Here is a 20,227-nt window from a genome sequence, read left to right as displayed (position 1 = left end):
TGTTAATGCAGCTATTTAGGCTGTAGTTTGACAAAACATTCAATGGTATAAGGAGTCTCTATACTATCTCTGATCCCAGTAAAATGGATTTTTTATGGCAGCATTAAGGAAGCTAGCAAGACTATATAAAAAATACCTTATTGGTAGCCTTGTGAGGATTGATAATGGTCTGTGGAGTTGTGGGGGGGTGTGACTTGATTACACAGGCATTGCCACTGGATGCTTTGTAACATATAGCCAATCTGCTGTATCCCATCATACATACCCCGTCTGGCCAGCCATATACTTCAGTTGTCTTCAAAAGTTCAATTTGTTTGATTGTATAAGAGTGAAGGAGCTTGTACATAGTCTTTCTTGCACATGAGATGAGCATGCTGCCTACCAGCATTGGGTTGCAGTACCATATCACAGCTAAGCCAATGCAAAGGTTCATTGCCTGCAGAACAGGCGATTCTGTTCAGTCTTTTAATACTCCTACCTGCATATTCCTACTGCTTCCTTGGAACAGGGCTGGCATTTACATTGCTCACTTCTCCCTGATGCAAGTTAATTTCTGTAGTTGGTTTCCTGCCAATTGAGGCCTCCAAATTAAAGTTCTGATGCAAGTTTAGTTCGTTTTAGTTTATGAAATTGGAGAGACATTGGTGCCAAATCAAGAGACAGAGCTGAGGTATCTTCAATTTCACATCAGCTGCTGTCTTGGGAATTTTTCCAGTGCTTTTGCAGTGTGTTTTACCTGTTTCAGAGAGTGTTCTCCAGAAATTGATTATAGTTTTTGTAGATGTACAGTAGAACCCAGTTTCTCTGGTTTACTGCTCACCCAGTCTGTGTGTTGTTCCTTTGTAAGTGGCAAATGGCATTTGTTGCCAGTTACTAAATGCTTGCTCAGCTCTTTGTTGTGGTACTGTTTTTGTAAGGGACACATTTCAGATGTAATTTGAGAATGAGACATGGAACAGGTGGGAAGCATGAAGCTGAAGTCTCTTTAACCCTGTAGTGTCTCTTATGCCCGTACTTACCTTAGACTGTTAGTTGCAGAGGCACAAATGGTCTCTTTCTTTCCATTACTACACTTTGTCTTTATTCTTGAAGAACTACTGGCTTGATTTTTATTAGATTTGATAAGCTAAAGAAATGCTATATTTTCTCATTTCACAGCAGGTACTTGAGATAGTTATATCTGAAGGATTAATGGATCCTTACAAGTCCTTTAAGAAAAAAAAATAGTCAAAGCTAAAGGTTATGTAGTCCTTGCATAGCTTTTACCACAGCTTTATTCCCTTTCTTTTGCTTCCATGCAAGTATGTTCCTCTTAAAGCTGGCTAGAAATTTAAATTTGCCTAGAAGCTTATGTTGGGAAGCTTCTATTTGGAAGTACCTGATCACAGGAAATCATTTTGTTTGGATACACAGTTTCATTGCCTGGGAAACGTATTTGTAAGTAAATTAACTTTCTAAGAAAATAAAACTTCTCAATGCTTGCAGATACTAATTTGGGTTAGTAACAGTGCATTTGAACTTTGTACAGAAAGTACCACTCAACTATAATTGTAAGTGGGATAAGACTTTAAGGAGGCAAAAAGTGAAATAGATGCTTGAAAAAGGAGGTGTAGCTGCATGTTCAATGAGAAGGGGTTTCAACGGTAGAAGTAAGAAAGTCCAGAATAGTATGGCTGCTAAACTATAGGAGACCATGCTGCTACCTCTCTTATGCAGTTTCAGAGGTCAAACTGATTCCTTCTGGATAAGTTTAGACTTCATAGATTATTTCCTGCCTCTCCCCTCCCACTACCTCATAAGACAGAATGTAATGCATTCTTGAGTCAAACATGGCTCCAAATTATGACATAGTTAACATTTTTTTAAACTAACTGGAGAATATTAGTGACTGTATCTAACAATAGGACAAGGGGTAATGGGATGAAGCTGGAACACAAAATGTTCCATTTAAATATAAGAAAAAATTATTTCACTGTTCAGGTGAGGGAGCCCTGGCACAGGCTGCACAGGGAGGATGTGGAGTTTCCTTTCTTGGAGGTCTTTGAGACCTGCCTGGACATGTTCCTATGTGACCTGATCTAGGTGAACCTGCTTCTGCAGGGGGGCTGTACTAGATGATGTACTAGTCCCTTCGAACCCCTACCATTCCATGATATTGAAAGTGGAGCGATGCAAAAACTGTAGGAGAACTCCCTCCTTAATTTTGTGCGTGTTGTAACAGTTATTTTAGCTTTTCAAATTGCTGTCTCTGGAGGAGTATTAAGAGCTCCATAAAGCCAGTGATTTAGCTCCAAGTTTCTCCTTAGAATCCCTGCAACCATTTGAAGTGTGATGTTCTGTGAAAGACAGGTAATCCTGTAACATTTGGTTTGACCTTGGGAAGTGCATTCATCAAAAATGGTGAATTAGTATTATGAAGAAGAAGAATCGTGTGATGGAATTTCCTGATGGGTTTCGTAGGAAGTATTTGAAATACAATTTTAATATTCATGAATGGTTGCAAGTTTAAGCAATAATTTTGCAGCTTCAGAATGCAAACAAATCTATAAAGCTACTTTTACATGATAAATCCTTTGTTTAGTTTTGAAGTTGTTGATGATGTTTTAGGGTTTTTTTCCTCAAGTTTTCACCTATTAAAATCGTTGCATGACTTTAACCCCCAATATTTTGTTGGTATGTTTTCCTATTCATTAAGTATAGTAAGAAACCCCTAATTTTGTTGCATTAATGGCTTAATAATTAAGGTACTTTGAACTGTAGTTTTACATATTACCATAATTTTGTGTTGGTATTCAAATCCAGACATTTCTTCCAATATGAAAAAGGCTTAGATATAACCAACATAGTTACTTTGCATGAATAAAACAACTGATGTTTTTTAAGATGAAGTGAAATAGTTATTACTTTATCATAATTACAGAGCATGCATAGGATTACTGATAAACACCTAACATAAGGGTAAACATATTCCACTCTTCCAGAGATGTGTTTTCTCAAAAGGGCCTTCGTTACACACTTTCTTCTGAAGTGAGGACTTCCTAATGCCTTGGTACTGATGTATTAATTTTGGAATTGACAGTGTTCAGTTTGCTTTGTTACACTGTAAGAAACTTAGACTCAGTCTGAAAACTTCAAAAGTTGAGTTTATAAATTATTGTTTTCAAGCACTGTCACTGTGCTAATCATGGTGATCAACTATAATCAATTACTGTCTTGATTTTAACAGATTGGATTCATTAAATGACTTTCACCATAGCATTGTTGTGGTTGATTCTCATTCAGACCTACTCAATTTGAACTAAATCAAAGCATTGATAATGTGGTAACTTGAGGACCAAAACCAAAGTGTTTCTTGGCATGTCTGAAATGTTTAAATGATGTTACTCCTTTCGAACCTGTAGGGATTAAAATTTCATTGTTCACCTGAAATTATCCAGTTTTATAAAGCCATAAAAAATTAAAATATGAGATTTTACACTTGAAACTTTTCTGTACATTAGAAAAGACTTTACATTCCCTTTGGGCACAAGGTTTTAAAGTGTAGAGTAACTAACAGCTGCTACATGTATGCTAGATCTGCCTCCAAAAAGTTTAATTAGCCTACTATTAGCAGTAGGTAATGATACAGTATCATGTTCTCAAAAATTGAAAGAATCTGAGTACTGAAATAGGTGAAAATGGTTTTTACTGCCCTCAACAAAGGGATGAGTGAATTTGCTAAAGCAGAATGACTTAAATCTTAAGGTGTTATGGCTGCAAGAAGTGTAAACCCTCTCGGTCAGAGCTGAGACATGCTTCTCCAATCAAAACTTTTTTCTCAGGCCAGAGATCAATATACTGTATCCTTAAAACATATCCTTTGAAGAATTCATTTTGCCAGTTCCTCCAAAAACTGCCCTTTTTAATCCTTCCTTTTTATAATAACAAACCTTTCTTAGACGATGTATAACCTAGAAACTTTTGGGAATTCCTAGTATATCTTTCAAGTTTATGAAAATGTGCAGAATATTGTACCATAGACATCCCAAAGAGTTAGATCTATAGAGGTTTGCAGACTATTACCTAAAACTGATCTGTGAACATCTGAGTTTTAGTTGAGAATGTTGTTCTCTTACTTCCTGTAAAACATGAAACTAATTAGCTTTAGCCTAAAGAGCACTTCCTGCTTAAAGTTCAAAGGTAGGGCTCATTCTCTTACTACCACATTAACAGTAGTTAATCCTCTTTATTAATCTTAAAATATTTTTCTAGGAATTGAGGCATATTGAAATAACCTTTGTAATTTTAAACAGTAAAGTTGTCAGCATGTTGTGACCTTGAAGTGAAGCAAAACTATCATAGCTTGCATTCATCTTTTTCACTTCTACCTTTTCAGTACTATTAATAATGTTACATAATGTAACATTGGAAAATGTGCTACTATTAGGGAGGAAGCAAGTTTTTAGGAGCTTTTGACAAAGTTTGAATTGAATTGTCTTCTAAAATACCTGGGTTTTATGTTGTTTGTATTACGTGCCAGTCATCCACAAAACAATGAAGATGAAAAGTAATGAGAACTGGACTGAAGCAACATCAGTTGCTGTATTTCAGTTTGCTTTTATTTTATTCAAGGATAGCAGATTTAAGGGACACCCACTTGAAAAACAAACTACATAAAAAAGATGGAACAATTTGAATTTTAAGAGTTTTAGGTTTGACTTTATTTTTAACATAGATATATTTCTTAGCGTAGAAGAAACCAGAATCATGTTACAATAGACAAACTATTTTGATTGCTTCTAACAAAGGATGAGGTTTATCATGACCCATGCAACAAATCTCATTCATTTTTTCAGCTTTCAAAATAGTTCTGCTTTTCATAAAATACCTGATGTAGTTTGATCTCTGCTTTGGCAGATATCAATTTTAGCACCTTTTTTTTCCTCTGACAGTGGCAAAACAGATGCCATTTGGAAAGAATTGTGAGTATGACCACTTCTGCTCACTCATTCCTCTCATTCATAGTTATGTTGAGGACTTTAGAGGTACATACTTCTATCCTCTTTTAAGAACTGCTTATAGGTTTTTGTCTGTGAATTCATCTATATCCTTTTACTTTGGTAACTTCATCTGACAACTTGTTCTAAAAGTTGGTTTACACAGTAAACAGCAAGTCTTCTACCCAGCTACATTAAGTGTCCCCAGTTCCAGATTCACACAGCTTTGACAGCTTTGTGTTACCTTTTTCTGTTTAGGCGATTTATTTCATTTTTTTCTGAACTGCAATTGTACCCTAGTAGCTATTGTGCTACCTTCAGAGCATGGTTAACATTTGCACTTTACCCAGTGGCTTAAGAAGGCAAACATTCTTGTTCCATATTAACCTGAGAAAAAAAGTATTTATATATTTGTATGTGTGTATGTTTTCAGAAAAGAACATAACACAAACATAAAATGTTAATAGTTTTTTACTTTGGGGAAGTAGAGAATACTGTGGAATCGTTGTACTTCTATGAACTTTTCAATAAACTTGCTTCCAGGCAGTGTTGTACTTTTGAAAATTGAAGTCTTGACCTGAACTTTATTATTTCCTTCTCATTCTACTGAATGCAGATGGGAATCCTTCTGCCTATCTAAGAGGCCACTCTCCTCATTTATTAACACTCTTTATTAAACAGTGTTCTCCTTAGGTAGTCATGACCCTATTATCCTGCATTCAGTAAAGCTGCTTTAGAAACTGAGGTCCTGCATATCTCTTAACTTTTATGAAGTACAAATGTACATGAGAGTGGAAAGTGGTCCTATGTTTTGACTAAAAGTTGTCTTTATACTTTCAAGTTACTTCAGTTTAGTTATAAACCCTAAATGCTGATACATTGGTGGAGAGTATTATAAGGTCAAGGTCATGAAGCTCTGATTCAAGATGTCAGGTAAGTTACTGTGTAGCTGTATGCTGTTTAGGCCAAGGATGTTACATAGTGACAGGAGAGATAAATGTTATAATTGCTTCTCTGGAGTGAGTTAATTGCATATGCACAAAATGTATGCCTCTGTTCTGCTACGTGAAAGGTACTAGGGGAAATGAGCTGACTGGAAGTAGTTACTGCAGTTCTATCTCTGAATTCTTTACTTGAATTCTCAAAACAATTTTATTTTCTTGAGGTCTTTCCCTGAGATCAGAAGCCTGTCTCTCTGCCCGGTAGCTGACTGCCGTCAGTGTGTTCAGCTCCTGTCTTGCCCTGAGGACCTCTAGGGGGTTGCAAGAGGATGAACAACTCCAATAGGATTGGTTTGGTCAGTGAACCACAGGATGGACACTGCTGCCATAGAAACAACTGTAACACCATGTTTTTAGAATGGTAGATTGAATGAGTGAACAAGTGAAGAGAGTAGAGGTTTCAAAAAGGGAAATAGTCTATGTTGTGAAAAATAGCATTGGCAAATAGACAAATCATAATATGGGAGGTTTAATGAACTGAGAGTTGTCTTGAACACAAATGGTATTATGTGTAGAAGTTTAGTGGGATTTTATGTATACAATCTTTTAGTGGTAAAGAAGCTTGGGAAATTCTACATCCATTATCTTCTTAGACTACTGAGGATCATTAATAATAACTTAATAATCTGTGCTGTTTCTTCCTTTGAATGTCATTCAGAAGAGATTTGTACAAATTGTACAGGGAGTTTATACATAAACTAAAGGGAAACCTCTGCAATACATGCTCTTGACAAAGTATGTCTGTACCCACAATGCTTCTGTAATTTGATTTGAGCAAATACACCTATTTTTACGTGACACTTGCATATCTTCTCAGGAAGTGTTGTTCTGGAATCTAATCTTATTTTTAAGAAACATCTCTCTATCTTTGCAGCCAGTCCTGTATTCTCTAATAACTTTTATCCTTTGATTTAACTACCTTACATATGTTTTTAGTCTGGGTTTTATCTCATATATATGACTACACAGTGCATAAAACAAACATGACTAGTTAATCACTCATTGCTTCTCTTTGCATAATTCTGGCACTCAGCCTGTGTTTGTGCTTATTATTCTGCAGTTTATCTAGTTGGTACATGTCTGTTGTCCTCTATCCTCCTGTTGCCTCCCTATTCTGTTTTGTTGCCTTTTAGGTGTATGCATAGCTTATTCAAAACAAACTTTATCATTTTTGGCTTTGGAATGATTTTGTGGTTTGTTTTTTCTTTTCTATGTAGCAATGGGGACTTTTTCAAAATGAGAGAAGCACAATCCAAGATGTATGCAGTCTTTTACAATATAGAAAGAAAATAATATTATTTGTTACTAAGTAAGCTCTTCCAGATGTTATCCATCTAATTTAGCATGTGAAAAAGCTTGTTGCACTGTGGATTTCATAGCGCTGTATAAAACTGAAAATCTTACGTTTATAAGAGTAGTTGCTGGAAACAAACAAACAAAAAATCCTTCTGCTTCCACCTAAAATTAATTGATAATTTATTGATCTAGCAACTTGTTGCATGGCAAAAGTTACAGTATATTTTTTCCAGTTCTGAATAATAAAGTTTGAAACTTGGGTTAGTTGTGCCAAATAGTTTTATATGTAAATCCTGCCTGTTTGATTTCTAAATGAACAATGCACTGAAATAAAAAGCTATATGTAACCAATATAGTTATCCAAGGTAAGAAAGTGTTGTGACATGCTTAATACTAGTACAGCCTGGCTTTATGAATTGACAGTCTTTCTCAATGTCTTTGCAGGGTGCTGATAAGACTGTGAAAGGCCCAGATGGACTAACTGCCTTTGAAGCCACTGACAACCAGGCAATCAAAACTCTTCTTCAGTGACGGATGGACTGATATCTTAAATGTCCCTCCTGTGGCCTCACACTGCTGCCTGTCTGTCACTCTCTGCATCTTCCAGCTTCTTCAGCTAAATACTTTGGGGGGAGGGAAATTCTTTATGAATAAGACTAGTTAGGGCTTGTATCGAAGATAATCTGTTTGGAAAGAATTGAAAACTATTATGAACAGTATCCCTCTAGCAGTTCTTTTCAGTGCACAATCTCTTCCCATTTCTAGTGAAAATGGAGGAAGGAAGACAGACCATGATGTTGAATTTTTGGCTTGTAAACCTCCTAGGTTAGTACTAAGATTTTTGTTGAAAGATTACTTTAGATGGGAGTACTGTGCTATATACCTGAAACTAATTGTGAAGGAGACAATAGTCCCATGCTATTAGTGTCTGCCATAATCTGAAGTGTAGTAATGTAGGTAGCTGAGTTGCTTTTCTCTCAGTGGGTGGCTTTATTTTTCTTCTGCCTGAAGCTTATGTTGCACTTTTGAGGACTTTTGATACTAGTTATTGGAGTTGTTCTATGTATTGAGTAATTGGATGACACACTAATATTTTGCTGACTCTTGAGTAAACCAGGAAAGATCAATTGAGGCATGGAGGTGTTACACTTCAGAATATCTGCCAAGGTACTTTTAGATGCTTGAATTTGAGGGTTTTCTCTCCCATGTTCATTCTAGTCTAGGACAGATGCTTTAAGCAACTGTTTTTGAGAGAGTTCAAATGTCAGTGTGTAGTTATTTCCAAAAGGATTGTAAGATGGAATTTCTTTACTCACCATGTCAGCATAAAATTTATAGACATGTGCAAAAGCTACATACTGTTTGGTACTCAAGGAGAATCAAGTCAAATGTGGAAAATGAAAAATAATTATTTAGATATTTGTATCAGGTGAATATTGTTGCTAAACTTTTCTGGTAAACTTTAAAGATACATCCAAGCTTTCTAAGTTTAGGTATTAGGACCAGGAAGATGTACAATTCAAAGTCTTAAGTTGCTCGCACATATCTTTGAATCGGTGTTTCATTTTTGGCTAAATGAACCTCTTAAATTTCATTAAGGTATAGGGCTTGTTCTGAAAGTTCCCAGTGCAACCATACTACATCAACCATCGACTTGTAGATAAGATTTACTATACCAGTAAGTATGACAGTGCTATGACAGCCTTGATAATTAATGGGAGGGTGTGTAATGTTGTTTTAGGGATTCCAATCATGTCTTATGGTTCTCAGGAATATCTGAGCTTCTGTCTTTCATTTTGAAGCTTTTCACCCTAAACTGAATAACAGGTTTTATAACAGAAAAATACACACCACAAACTATATACTTTTCTCTTTTTTGGAATACAGATTTCAAACTTTCTGGTAATATACACAATACAGAAAAAAATGTATACAATGTCTCATGCTGAACTCTTAAACAATAGTAGCTGTATTGTTTTGATATTGTTGAAATTGAGAGGATATGTAGAAGTAGACTGGTGACTGCCACTTATATTTAATGGAGACATAATTTTACTTGAATCATGTTGCATATTATGGTTGAATGTCTCATCTATAAAAAGCCTTGCATTTGGATGGTAAAATGAGAGCAGAAACTGATTTACATGTACACATTCCATAAGAGAGCAATGGAGAAAACAATCAACTCTGGCCATAAACTGTACAGTGCAATTAGTCTTTGCTTCTTGGAGACTGGTGACAAGGAAGCACAGAAGGGTTGGAAATCAGTGATAAATCAATTAGCAAGCTGCTAGTAAAAGAATAAACATGTTTAAACAATGCTTTTAATGACTATTTAAGGAGAACTCTTTATCTCTCATCAGTGCTGGATTTTCACGTCATTGTAATAGTGTGAACACAGACTATAGGTTTAACTCTTTATTCAGCTATGAAAGTAGCCATCTTTGGCATAAATTTGCCTCCATATTATGCTATTAAATACTTAGCTATTAAAATACTAGTTTAGAAAACTGCAATCTGTTCTCACGTGAAAAACTTGATTATTCAAGTTTTTTGTGTTAGCATCAACTTGTCTGGCCATAGTGGCTTTGGATTTTTTTTGTTTTTTCTTTTCTCTGTGTTCTTTCCTGCCCTTCCTTTCAACTCTCATTTAGGTCAGCATTATGATAGTAAAGAAACATCATCTTTGTACTAACTCTTCTGGTGATTCACTGAGGCAATTTTGCCTCTATTTTTCTACAGTTATGTGGACACCTTATTTTTCTTACTTCACTTGATTAAAAAAAAATATTCAAAAAATCAGTGAGACACATGTTGATTTGGCTGTAATATACACCCAAGCTGCCTTTCAAGATAGTTAAAAGATGGCATTTAATGTTTGGCTTGAAGAAATACTTTTCTTTGCACTGGTCTGATTTGACCATTGATCATTTTGCCCAGGATTTTTCTTTAAAAAGGTAATGAAAGTTTATGCTTTTGTAATTGTCTAGAAACTGGGCTTGTTCATTTATCCCTTCTTATTGATTTTATTGTAGAAAAAGTAATGGGTGGCTGCCTCTATCTTTGAGCAGGTCCTAACTAAATGAAAATACCAAACTGTAAATTATTTTCCATTCTGTAAACAGACCTTAAATATTTTGTCAGACTGGAATTGCATATACTTGGAAATCCACTCTGTTCTTAAACCCTTTCCTTTGAAATTTGTGCTGAATAAGTTATAACCTTAAGTATATCTTAGATTTTGTACCCTCTACTCCTTTTCTTACAGGGGAGCAAGTTGGAAAAGGAGTACGATAGTTAAATGGAACTTTATCCTTGAACATACCATTGAATTATTTGTAGAAGAGGCTGGTAACAATGGAGTGTCCTAGGTCAAGCAATTGCAGTGTTGCATGCAAAATTTCAAAATGAACTTGTCTTAATTCTATTTTGTAAATGGATAAACAATCATCTTTCTACACAGTGACAGAAGAAAATTAGTGCTCTGTGCATTTTGATATTTGACTTTCTCTTTTCATCATTGTTAACTGTTTTGACACAGTTGGGTTCATTATCATGGTTCATAGACATCAGAATGCTAAATGATACTGTATTTTTAAGTTTGTGTTGCAAGAATGAATGGAATAAACTTGAATTGTGCGATATGAGAATGTAGAGTTTTATTTCTCCTTCTTCTGTTTTCTTAATCACTGTCTACAACTTTTCATTTGCCGGGAAGGCACCTAAGCTTCTGTTTGCATACAGAGCGATTAAAATGTTCCAGTACTTTAGACACACATGTGGAATGGAAGCTGCCTTGAGAACTATAAGGTTGTCTGGATTTATTTAAAAGGGATCAAATTAAGGCATTTGATTCATTCTGTGGTCTTGTACTCTGCATTTGCTGCTTACTGGTAATGCATTGTACTGAAGATATCTTATTCGTGTTAAATTTTAAGAGACAGTCTAGATAGCAGAATGTTCCTTCGTTATCTATGAAGTCTAAAGCAGTGTATTCTCTACTTCATCAAAGAAACTGAAACGGTTATTTATAGAAAGCACAACCAAAGTATAAATAAATGTTTTCATTATTCTGTTGCATTCTTATAGTGATTTTGTAGAACTTCTTTTTATAACTTTGCTAATCTGTAGAGATTTAGATCCAATTGCTTGAATTGTTTGATGTGATTTATTCTAAATTATACACTTTTAAAGAAAAATTACAGAAAGATATGTCAAAGTGAGAAAACTATAAAGATGTAAAAAACATTTCAAAAGCACTTGTTTTTCTGTGCTACACTTGAAAACAGGGGTTTATAAGACTGTAGACACAACCTTTCAGTCAAATATTGGAGAAAAGGAGGACATACTGATCGTAAATACAAAAGCAGTTCTCAGACAGTGTGGTGGCTAGTGGTAACTGATATCTGTGCCTTGGTTCCTGTGTTCATCTTACTGGGTCTTTGTTTTTATTGTTAATGGAGAGCATTTCTATAGAAGGAAATACAAGCTGCAGTTCAGAATGCAGATTTCTATCATTCACATTTCTCAGTAACTGACTAACTGAATTAATCTATACATATAAATACTCTTCCTAGTATTTGCCTATGGCTGGTCTGTTGGAACATATGGATTTCTCAGCTCCCTTCCAAAACAAAATTGGACTCATCTTGAAACATCTTGCACCTAAGTTATGCCATAAACTTACTAGATGAGTTGTTCGGAAAGCACTTCTCTTTGTGTACTGCCTTAAAAGGCTTCAAAAACATAGTGTTTTCCTGCTTGGGAAGCGAATGAGCATTTTTTTCCTAGGAGCAGCACCTTGACTTCTGTCTCATCAGTCCAAACAAGGTTTCTAATAATTTTAAACTTGGAAAAGTTGCATTTAGCTACAATTGCTTGTTATTTTGATCTAAGGTTAATTTGGAGAGTGTTCCTTCAAATGGAAATCCTGGAATTTCTTGATTCATCATTCTTATTTGGAAAGCACCTGGATGCCTATCTCTGTTCTCTTATGTCCTAAACATCTGTTTTCAGAATACTGTAGGACTCTCTTGTACCTCTTCTGTGAGTTCTTTTTTTCCCCCCACATAATTTTACAGCATTTCAAAATAAAGTCTAAACTTTCATGAACTGAGGTTCATCTCATGACTGTTCAAATTGAGAGATGGGACAGTGTGCTAAAACCACAGTGGTGTGCATGTCTCAATTCATCTCTCAAACTTAAAACTCATTAAAGGAAAATTTCTCTCGGTTGTCTCAAGCTGAACATAAATTTGAAGAATTCAAAACTCAATCTTAACAATTTTTTTACCTAAAATTATTTCGTACCTATATCAAATTACTTACCTTTGAAATGTTCTTTTGTATGTGTTCCTTACTTTCCTCTAAGTGAAAGTAATTCTAAGTGAAAGAAGCTTCAGTTTGTTCACCAAAGCTTTTGTCTCGAATTAAAAGAAAACATTTTCTAGTTTGGATTAATGTTTAACTATTTTCCCTTGAAAGTGTTTGGAAGTGAAGTCTTGAAAAGTATGTAGCTTTTCATTAAAATTAAGTTATACTTCCTCTTTCTTTTTGGAATACACTTTTAATTAAATGTAGCTTTTTTCTTTAAAGAGTGACAGCACATTGTAATAAAAGAAAAATCCAACCACACATTTCTCTCTATATTTTTTTCTTAACTGTGGAAAACAGTGGAAAACCAGCACATATAATCCACGTTAACACAAGTGTCTGTCTCTTTTTTTTTTTTTTTTTTTTTTTTTTGCCAACTTCTCGGTGTGGCTGCTAAAGCAGATCAGTATTTCACAGAATCATTTGCATGTCCTGAAATAATGATTCTATGCGGTTTCTGCTTAGAGTGGTGATATCCCTGGGATAGATGCATAATGATCTAGACTGTTGTATTTTCTCCTATTTCACCTTCAAGTTACTCCACTGCAGCACAGGGCAGATATGGAAGTTTAACTAGAACTAAGACAGATATCTGTATGAGGTTGTTATTACTTAGTTTGATTTCTTTGATGCAGAAGACTTCCCAGTACCTATCTCTTAGCATAGAGAGAGTGAGGATAGCTGTCACTGGTAAAGATTGTTAAGCGGTAATTTGTCATTGCACAGGATGACCTATGGCCATCATAATGTGGTAGCCTTCTAGAAAGAGCAAACAAATTCCAAAGTTAGCTTCCAAAAGTCTGTCCCAAAGTTTATTCTTATTACTTGTGTATATCTTATTTCAGCTTTTTTTGTCTTATATGTTCTGTAGGAAGCTTCCTAAGACAAAAATGCTTTTGGGTTTCCTTTTATTGTTCCATTGTGTAAAGTAAAGCTCTTAACCTTGCCTTTTACAACATACACTTTCCATTATTTTTTTTCAAATAAAAAAATGTAGCCAGTGTTTGTGTGTTCTTATCTATTATGTAAGAACGGTTGTGCAGAAAGATACTTCCCAGCTGTACTTTTGACAAATTGCTATGAAAAACTAGTCCTACACCCCGTAGCAATATCTACAGGTAGACAAATCCTGAACAGTAGTTTTAAATAGAACATGAGAAGAGAGGGACTTCCTACAAGGACATCTAGTGATGGTACAAGGGGTAATGCCTTCCAGCTGAAAGGGGACAGATTTAGATGAGAGATGGGGAAGACACTCTTCCCTGTGAGGGTGGTGAGAAACGGGAACAGATTCCTATAGAGAGACTGGATGCCTCATCCCTGGAAGTGTTCAAGGTGAGGTTGGATGGAGCAACCTGGGCTCATAGAAGGTATCCTTGCCCAGGACAGAGGGTTTGGAACTAGATTATCTTTAAGATCCCTTCCAATCCAAACTGTTCCATGATTCTATGCTTAAATTTTTGAGGTATTTTATGAGATACCATTAGAACTGAGGTCAGTAGAACAGCAATGGATTTTTTGGGGGGCTAGTGCCTCTATTTCACTTCTCAATAGGAAAACTGAATCTTTTCTTTTTTGTGCAACTTAGCCTGCCAGTTGATTAAAGGATTTTCTCTCAGGACTTACATACCTTAATGGAATTTTTTTGAGCGTTTTATAGTCAATGTCGATAAACTTCTCAAAAGCACAGATGACCTTATTTAAACAGAGAGGGGAAGCACATCAGTATCCAGTGTTGGAGATTTAAAATTTAAGAACAAAACCCAAGCTTATAAATTAATGACATTTCTGAAGATAGATATAAATTTAAATATTTACAAAGCCATATTAATCAACTTAAAAGAAAAAAGTCCCAACCTACAATAATAAACGTGCATAACCAGTATACTTTTAATGGGAATGTGCTTCTAAACAGATCAATATATAATGACCATTCTCTCTTGTCTGGCTTATGAAAAAAAAAAAAAGAATGGGCTTGTACTTAGCAGGCAGTTGCTTTGAGGAAAAGGGAATTCCCTTGTTCCCAATTTGCAAAACTTGGAGTTTAGAATTGAAGAGGTTTTTAACTGTCAGAGGTGAGATATGGTGAGATGTACAGACAAAGAAATGTATTGTAAATTAGTGTCAAGATCTCCCCAAGTGGTTTCTAAAGATCATGTTCTGACAACTGCATTTGTTCTCCATGTCAGAGCTGACCTGTGACATGTGCTCCCATTCTCTCATCTTTATCTGTGCTTCCTGAATGCACAGCTTTCAAAAGCTATACTTACCCCATCACAGTTTTGTTTTTTAAATAGATGCCTAGAAAGCAGGCAGAGAACTTGTTCATAGATGTTACTAGAAAATAATCTTAGCCAGGGCTATCTGTCATCTGTAACAGAAAAAGAATTAAAATCCCAGAAGGAAAGACCAAGGAGAAATGAACAAAGTGAAACACTTTCTCCATCCTATCTCCTTGCTACTTTAGGCTTATTCTTGGCCTGAAATATTATAGTAATATGTCTCATTTATCATTTTTTGGTCAGATATTTATGTCCTTATATCTTTTTGTTTTAACATCAAGTATAGCCTGAGTAATAAATAGGATTGTAATAATGTGATTTACTTTATCCTTGGTGGGTTTTTTTTGTTCTCCTGAAAGCTACTGGAAGAGAAATAGCAGGGATGTTACACAAGTGTTTTAACTTGCACATTGAGTCCTTGATGCCCTTTTGACTGCTTCCCTCATAATACTGGAGGTTGATAGGAAGAATGTAAATTACTATCTTGATTTCAACTTTTGGAGCAAGATAATTTTCTGAAACTTACAAGGTATTTAATTTAAATACTGAGCAGTTGATCGCTAATACATTGCACTGCTGTCAGAAGATGTGTGTTGTCCTGCTTTTTACAATGTAGATGGCCTTGTGACTCCAATTTTCTTCTTAGTTATGATACAGTGTAATTCAGAATATACCTGGGCAAATGCACCCCTCAAGATCAGATGTTCTAACTGCAGGATGGCTTTGCAACAGTTTGGTTTTTTTTAATTAACGAGACAACATGGTGTAGGAAACATCAGGATTTAAAGAGACCACCTGTAATGCAGAACAGTAAAGCCAGACATAGAAGTCAGAGAGGAACTGAAGTAGGCTTTGCAGTATTTTGGAATTTTGCACCAACAAACAAGGGAATCAAGTGAAGGATGTAGAAATAAGATTCTACATTGACTTCAGTTTTTTATAGACCATTTTCTATTTTGGGATCATTTCTTCACAATTTCTAGTGGAGCCAAAAGACTGTTTAATTATAGTTATAAGCTAATTTCATAAACATTTGAGCTGCAGGCTGGCAGAGTGGCAAGCAATAGTAGTTACGGTGATAAGCTGAAGAAAGGTATTCTATTCAGGTTCTGTGTTCAGCAAACCAACCTTTCCCAAGTATTTGGTATTTCAATTAATAAGACTTAAGTCTTTTTGTGAGAGGTAATCCATAATCCCAATGACTGAAACTTATGTTTTCTTATAATTAATATTTTGACTTATGTAATACATCTGTTTGTTCATGCTGAAGGCATTGTTTACTGCCTTTCTCCTCCAAAGTGATAGATGCAATGTGTTCTCTATTTTTTTACTCCAGAAAACCTTAGGTATCTGTTGCTCCTCAGTCAATTGAACTGAGAAATGGTGCTCTCTTGAACTGGAGTTTTGCTGTGAAGCAGAGGTCTCTCTCAATGCTGAGCTGTCTACTGCACACACAAGCATTTTTGCTGCAGAGTGCAACTGCCACACCTTGTGGTCTTCCAAATACAGTTTTCCTACTGGTGCCTGTAAAAACCATCAATAATTTCATGGCCATCTAGGCAGAAAATTACCACCTTTTAAAAAAGGTTTCAGCCACATTGTTCTCATCACATAGTGACAACTCACCAGACTGAAGAAATGGCTCTTTTAAAGAGGTAATATGAGCTTCATGCTGTGTAGAGCAAACCTTCTATAGAAAAAAAAGTGTGTTCTAGTGGATCCTCTCCCAAGGAAACATTCAAATCATTGCCAGGTAGTAGGTATATGTTCTAGGAGGCACCTACCAATCCATCATGTTCCCTCTTACTGAGGATTTAGAATATTTGTTCAAATGTTCTGTGTTCCCCTGTTTAAAAGCTAATGGGTGAAACCAACAGCCCCAAGCTGCCTTTATCATTCTTGGCAGCAGTTGTATTGGGAAAAGCAATGATACTTGCTGTGAATGCATACTGAGAGGGAAGCAAGTTTCTTTTTATGTTTTATTTAGTGTGAGAGCAGCAGTGGTAAAAGCTGATAGCATGTCAGGGAGTCAATCTATTAAGGTACTTGACTAAATAAAAATATAAAGCTTATCTTACAGAGGTTTTGAAATTCTACTAAATTTAATTTTTGACAGGTTCAATAGTAGGAAATACTGTTGCTGTTTAACATGTTGTCAGCCATTGTTTTTTTTTTTTAAACTTTCTTTAGTCAGAATGAGAAATTAAGTCATTTTTTTCCTTGTGTTCACAAATTCATCTATTTACAATGTTAAATGAATTGATTATTCTATCTCTAATTTCTGTTTTAAGGCTGGGATATATGCTTTTTTATTAAAATAAAATAATCCATTGTAGCCTTGGGGAAACTTATGTGTATGTACGTGTTTAACACCTAGCACAGAGGTAGAAATTTTCCTGATCCCTGGACTTCGATATTTTTTTTTAATTAAAAATTGGTACCTTCATCATTATATCTTTGGCAGGGTTAGTATAACCACAAGAACTGATGAAATTTTTCTGCCAGTTGGATTCTACGTAAATTGATCACATCAGACATCTTTCTTATCATACTGATACCTAAAACATAAGAATTTCCTTTTGAAAATTGAAGAGGAGTTAAATAAATGTGCTTGGCTTTGAGTGGCAGGTGATACAAAGGTATGGAAATAACTGGGAATATTTAACTTCATTTGGAAAGGCAAAACAAACAAACAAAAAAAAGCACAAAGAAAAAAATAGAAAATACAAAACAAGCCAACCCAAACCAAATAAATCAAAGAAAATGCAACAGCAAAAATGAACCCTGTGTTCCTGCCTGACATACTTGGGATTAATGGGTTATCCACCAAGCTGTGAATTGCAATTTACTCAACTTCTTATCTGCGTTTTGATACGGTGGTGTATAGAGGGTCTTGTCTCCTTACCTATTCCAGTAGTGGTAGCATCTTAGAAATGTTTTCCCCAAAGTTATATGACTACACCAGAGAAACATGAGATATGAGACCTCAAAGGTTTGTGTATTAGCAGTCTCCTCTTTTTTCCTTTGTGTATTAGCAATCTCCTTTATAGTCCATAGTGTCTTCTCACAAATGTTTCCAGATGGCATTGTTTCAGTTGAAAGCCAGGCCAAGTGTCTACAGGAGAACTAGGTCTTCTCAAAAACAGCAATATTCTCTGTTTTATCTCTGTGAGACAGTACTTCCCTTTCTTCAGAAATATTAGGGGAAAATATTAGGGACAGTGTTAAATAGTATCAGTTTTCATCTGTGATGTTTACCTTTCGTAAAGCCAAAGTTGGTCTGAGTGTTGTTTCTGCAAGAAGTTATTTTTGCAGTAAAGGAACTTGAGATGACACAACACAGCTGAGAAATATATAAGGGGGGGGTGAAATATAAATTTTGTTGATTTTTGTTTCTCCAACATATCAATAAGCTAAATCCCCAGAAAATCTTTGCATCCTTGAGTTTCATGGTTATTTAGCAAGTCACTCCCTGAAAACATTTTGTTTGACCTTGACAATTATTATTTCTCTCTGGAAAGAGATGATCCAAAGTAGGAAATACAAGTTTAGGCACTGTTAACCTGTGTAGTATAGCTGTCCAGGGTATTGCTACCAGGTTGAAGAATTCTGAATTTGTCCTGCTTATATGTCAAGAAATGGTATTTGTCTGGAAAATAAAATGTGGTTAAACAGAGGAGCCGAAAAGAAAATGAAAAAATGTGCAGGAAAAGCATAAAATTCGTGTGCCCATAATATCAAAGTAGCTGCACTTTGTAGATGGTGGTTAGATTGCAATATCACTTTTTCAAGACTTGTGACTCTTGGCAATGAGAGTATACATCCATCGAGAACTGATGATTGTACTGGGACCACAGTCATTCAGCTGTATTCATGGCACTTGCTCATCAAGGAAGAAAAATGTAGGACTGAATAAAATGGAGTCTTATGCAGACCAGTGAAAACTGGGATCACAGAAATAAACATGGTCACTCTGGCTTTGGGAAAGAGTCCAAAACATTTATTTCTCTTTGATTACTATTTGATGAATTTTGGAAGAAATTACATTGAAAAGTGACAATGGCAAAGGTGATCTCTAAAGGTGATACATAAGAGGTACAAAACAGGAAGTTTTCAATGTTATTAAGAAATAAAGAAAATTACAATACAACATAAGGATCACAAAAAAATATTGCAAAGTATGCAGAGCATCAACACTTGGGAAAAAAATACAGAGTGGCAAAATATGGCCAGCATTCATAAGCACAATTCTTACAGCAAAGCTATCTTTATGGCTGTGGCAGCAGAAAGGATGTTTACTCTATAGGGAAAGGAAAGCAATGAGTGTCTGTTGCAAGACATTCACTAATAAACTTCAGGTTTACACAGTCCAATAGCTTCTACTCCAGTGGGCATTAATTATCTCAGTAAAGTAAGATGTGAGTTGACAAGGTTTGGGGTTCTTTTTATGCTTTAATTTGGAAGAGAGCAAAAGAAGTAAGTCTAAACTTGAGGATAACCTATTTTCAAATGAATGAATTATATTTTTTTCATTTAGTTTTTCTTCTTGTTTTGTTTTAGTTGTGATTTTAAATATGTAAAAGCTGAATAAGTGAATGTTCCAGCTTTGAAATTCTTCAGCTCAGTTTGCTTTTTAAATGGTGCTTTAATTTTGAACTATGAAACCACTATATTCTACACAGCTGAAATAGCATTGCAAAATGTAGTATTACAAAAAAAGCACAGGAAAGCAGTTGTAATGTTTATTCCTTAAACATGCAAATGTAGCAGCCTTCTAAAATACAAAAGTATGTTTAAAATTGGCAGTATGCAAGTGAAGAATAATTACAAAGCACTAGTTTCACCTTCTATTTCTTCAGGCTCTGTCTCTCTTTTCATTGGGAATGACCAAGTTCCAGTTATTTTTTTATATCTGACTGGAAGTTGTGAAACTTTCTTATATTTTGATGTGGACTACTTATACAAAAAAAACTGTCATCCCGTCCAGTAATCCTTAATATAGATATAACATAGATAAAAGTATATTTCAACAAAATAAGCACTAAACTCTTTCAATCTTGTAATAAGCAATCCTACTAGATGTTGGGAAATAGAAGGCTATTTGTCTGAATGGTTAGCTAATCCACTGTGACAAAGCTTTAGGTTCTTCTGCTAAGGTCCTGTCCTTGAGGCAGCTCCCTGTCTTCTAGCTGTCTGTGACAGGAGTCCTTGTGTAGGTTGACTGCAAATGACTTCATTTTTCACAGCTGTCACCTCTAGGTTTACTTTAAGCACTGTTAAACAGCTTTTTAGTATATAA

At 35.2% G+C, this 20,227-nt stretch overlaps 1 protein-coding gene across 1 annotated transcript in view; it reads left to right on the top strand.

Annotated features, from left to right (window-relative positions):
- The window catches only part of MTPN (myotrophin), a 41,244-nt gene extending 30,321 nt beyond the window's left edge, over positions 1-10,923 (top strand). The window contains exon 4 of the mRNA XM_062010741.1: positions 7,718-10,923. Coding sequence (XP_061866725.1) covers positions 7,718-7,804 — 87 coding nt within the window. The 3' untranslated portion in view covers positions 7,805-10,923. The remainder of the gene's footprint in view (positions 1-7,717) is intronic.
- Positions 10,924-20,227: the final 9,304 nt, after the last annotated feature.

The sequence above is a fragment of the Colius striatus genome, chromosome 1 (assembly GCF_028858725.1).
Source record: "Colius striatus isolate bColStr4 chromosome 1, bColStr4.1.hap1, whole genome shotgun sequence".
NCBI lineage: Eukaryota > Metazoa > Chordata > Aves > Coliiformes > Coliidae > Colius > Colius striatus.
Note: the sequence above shows the minus strand (reverse complement) of the source record. Positions and strands in the feature narration are given on the sequence as shown.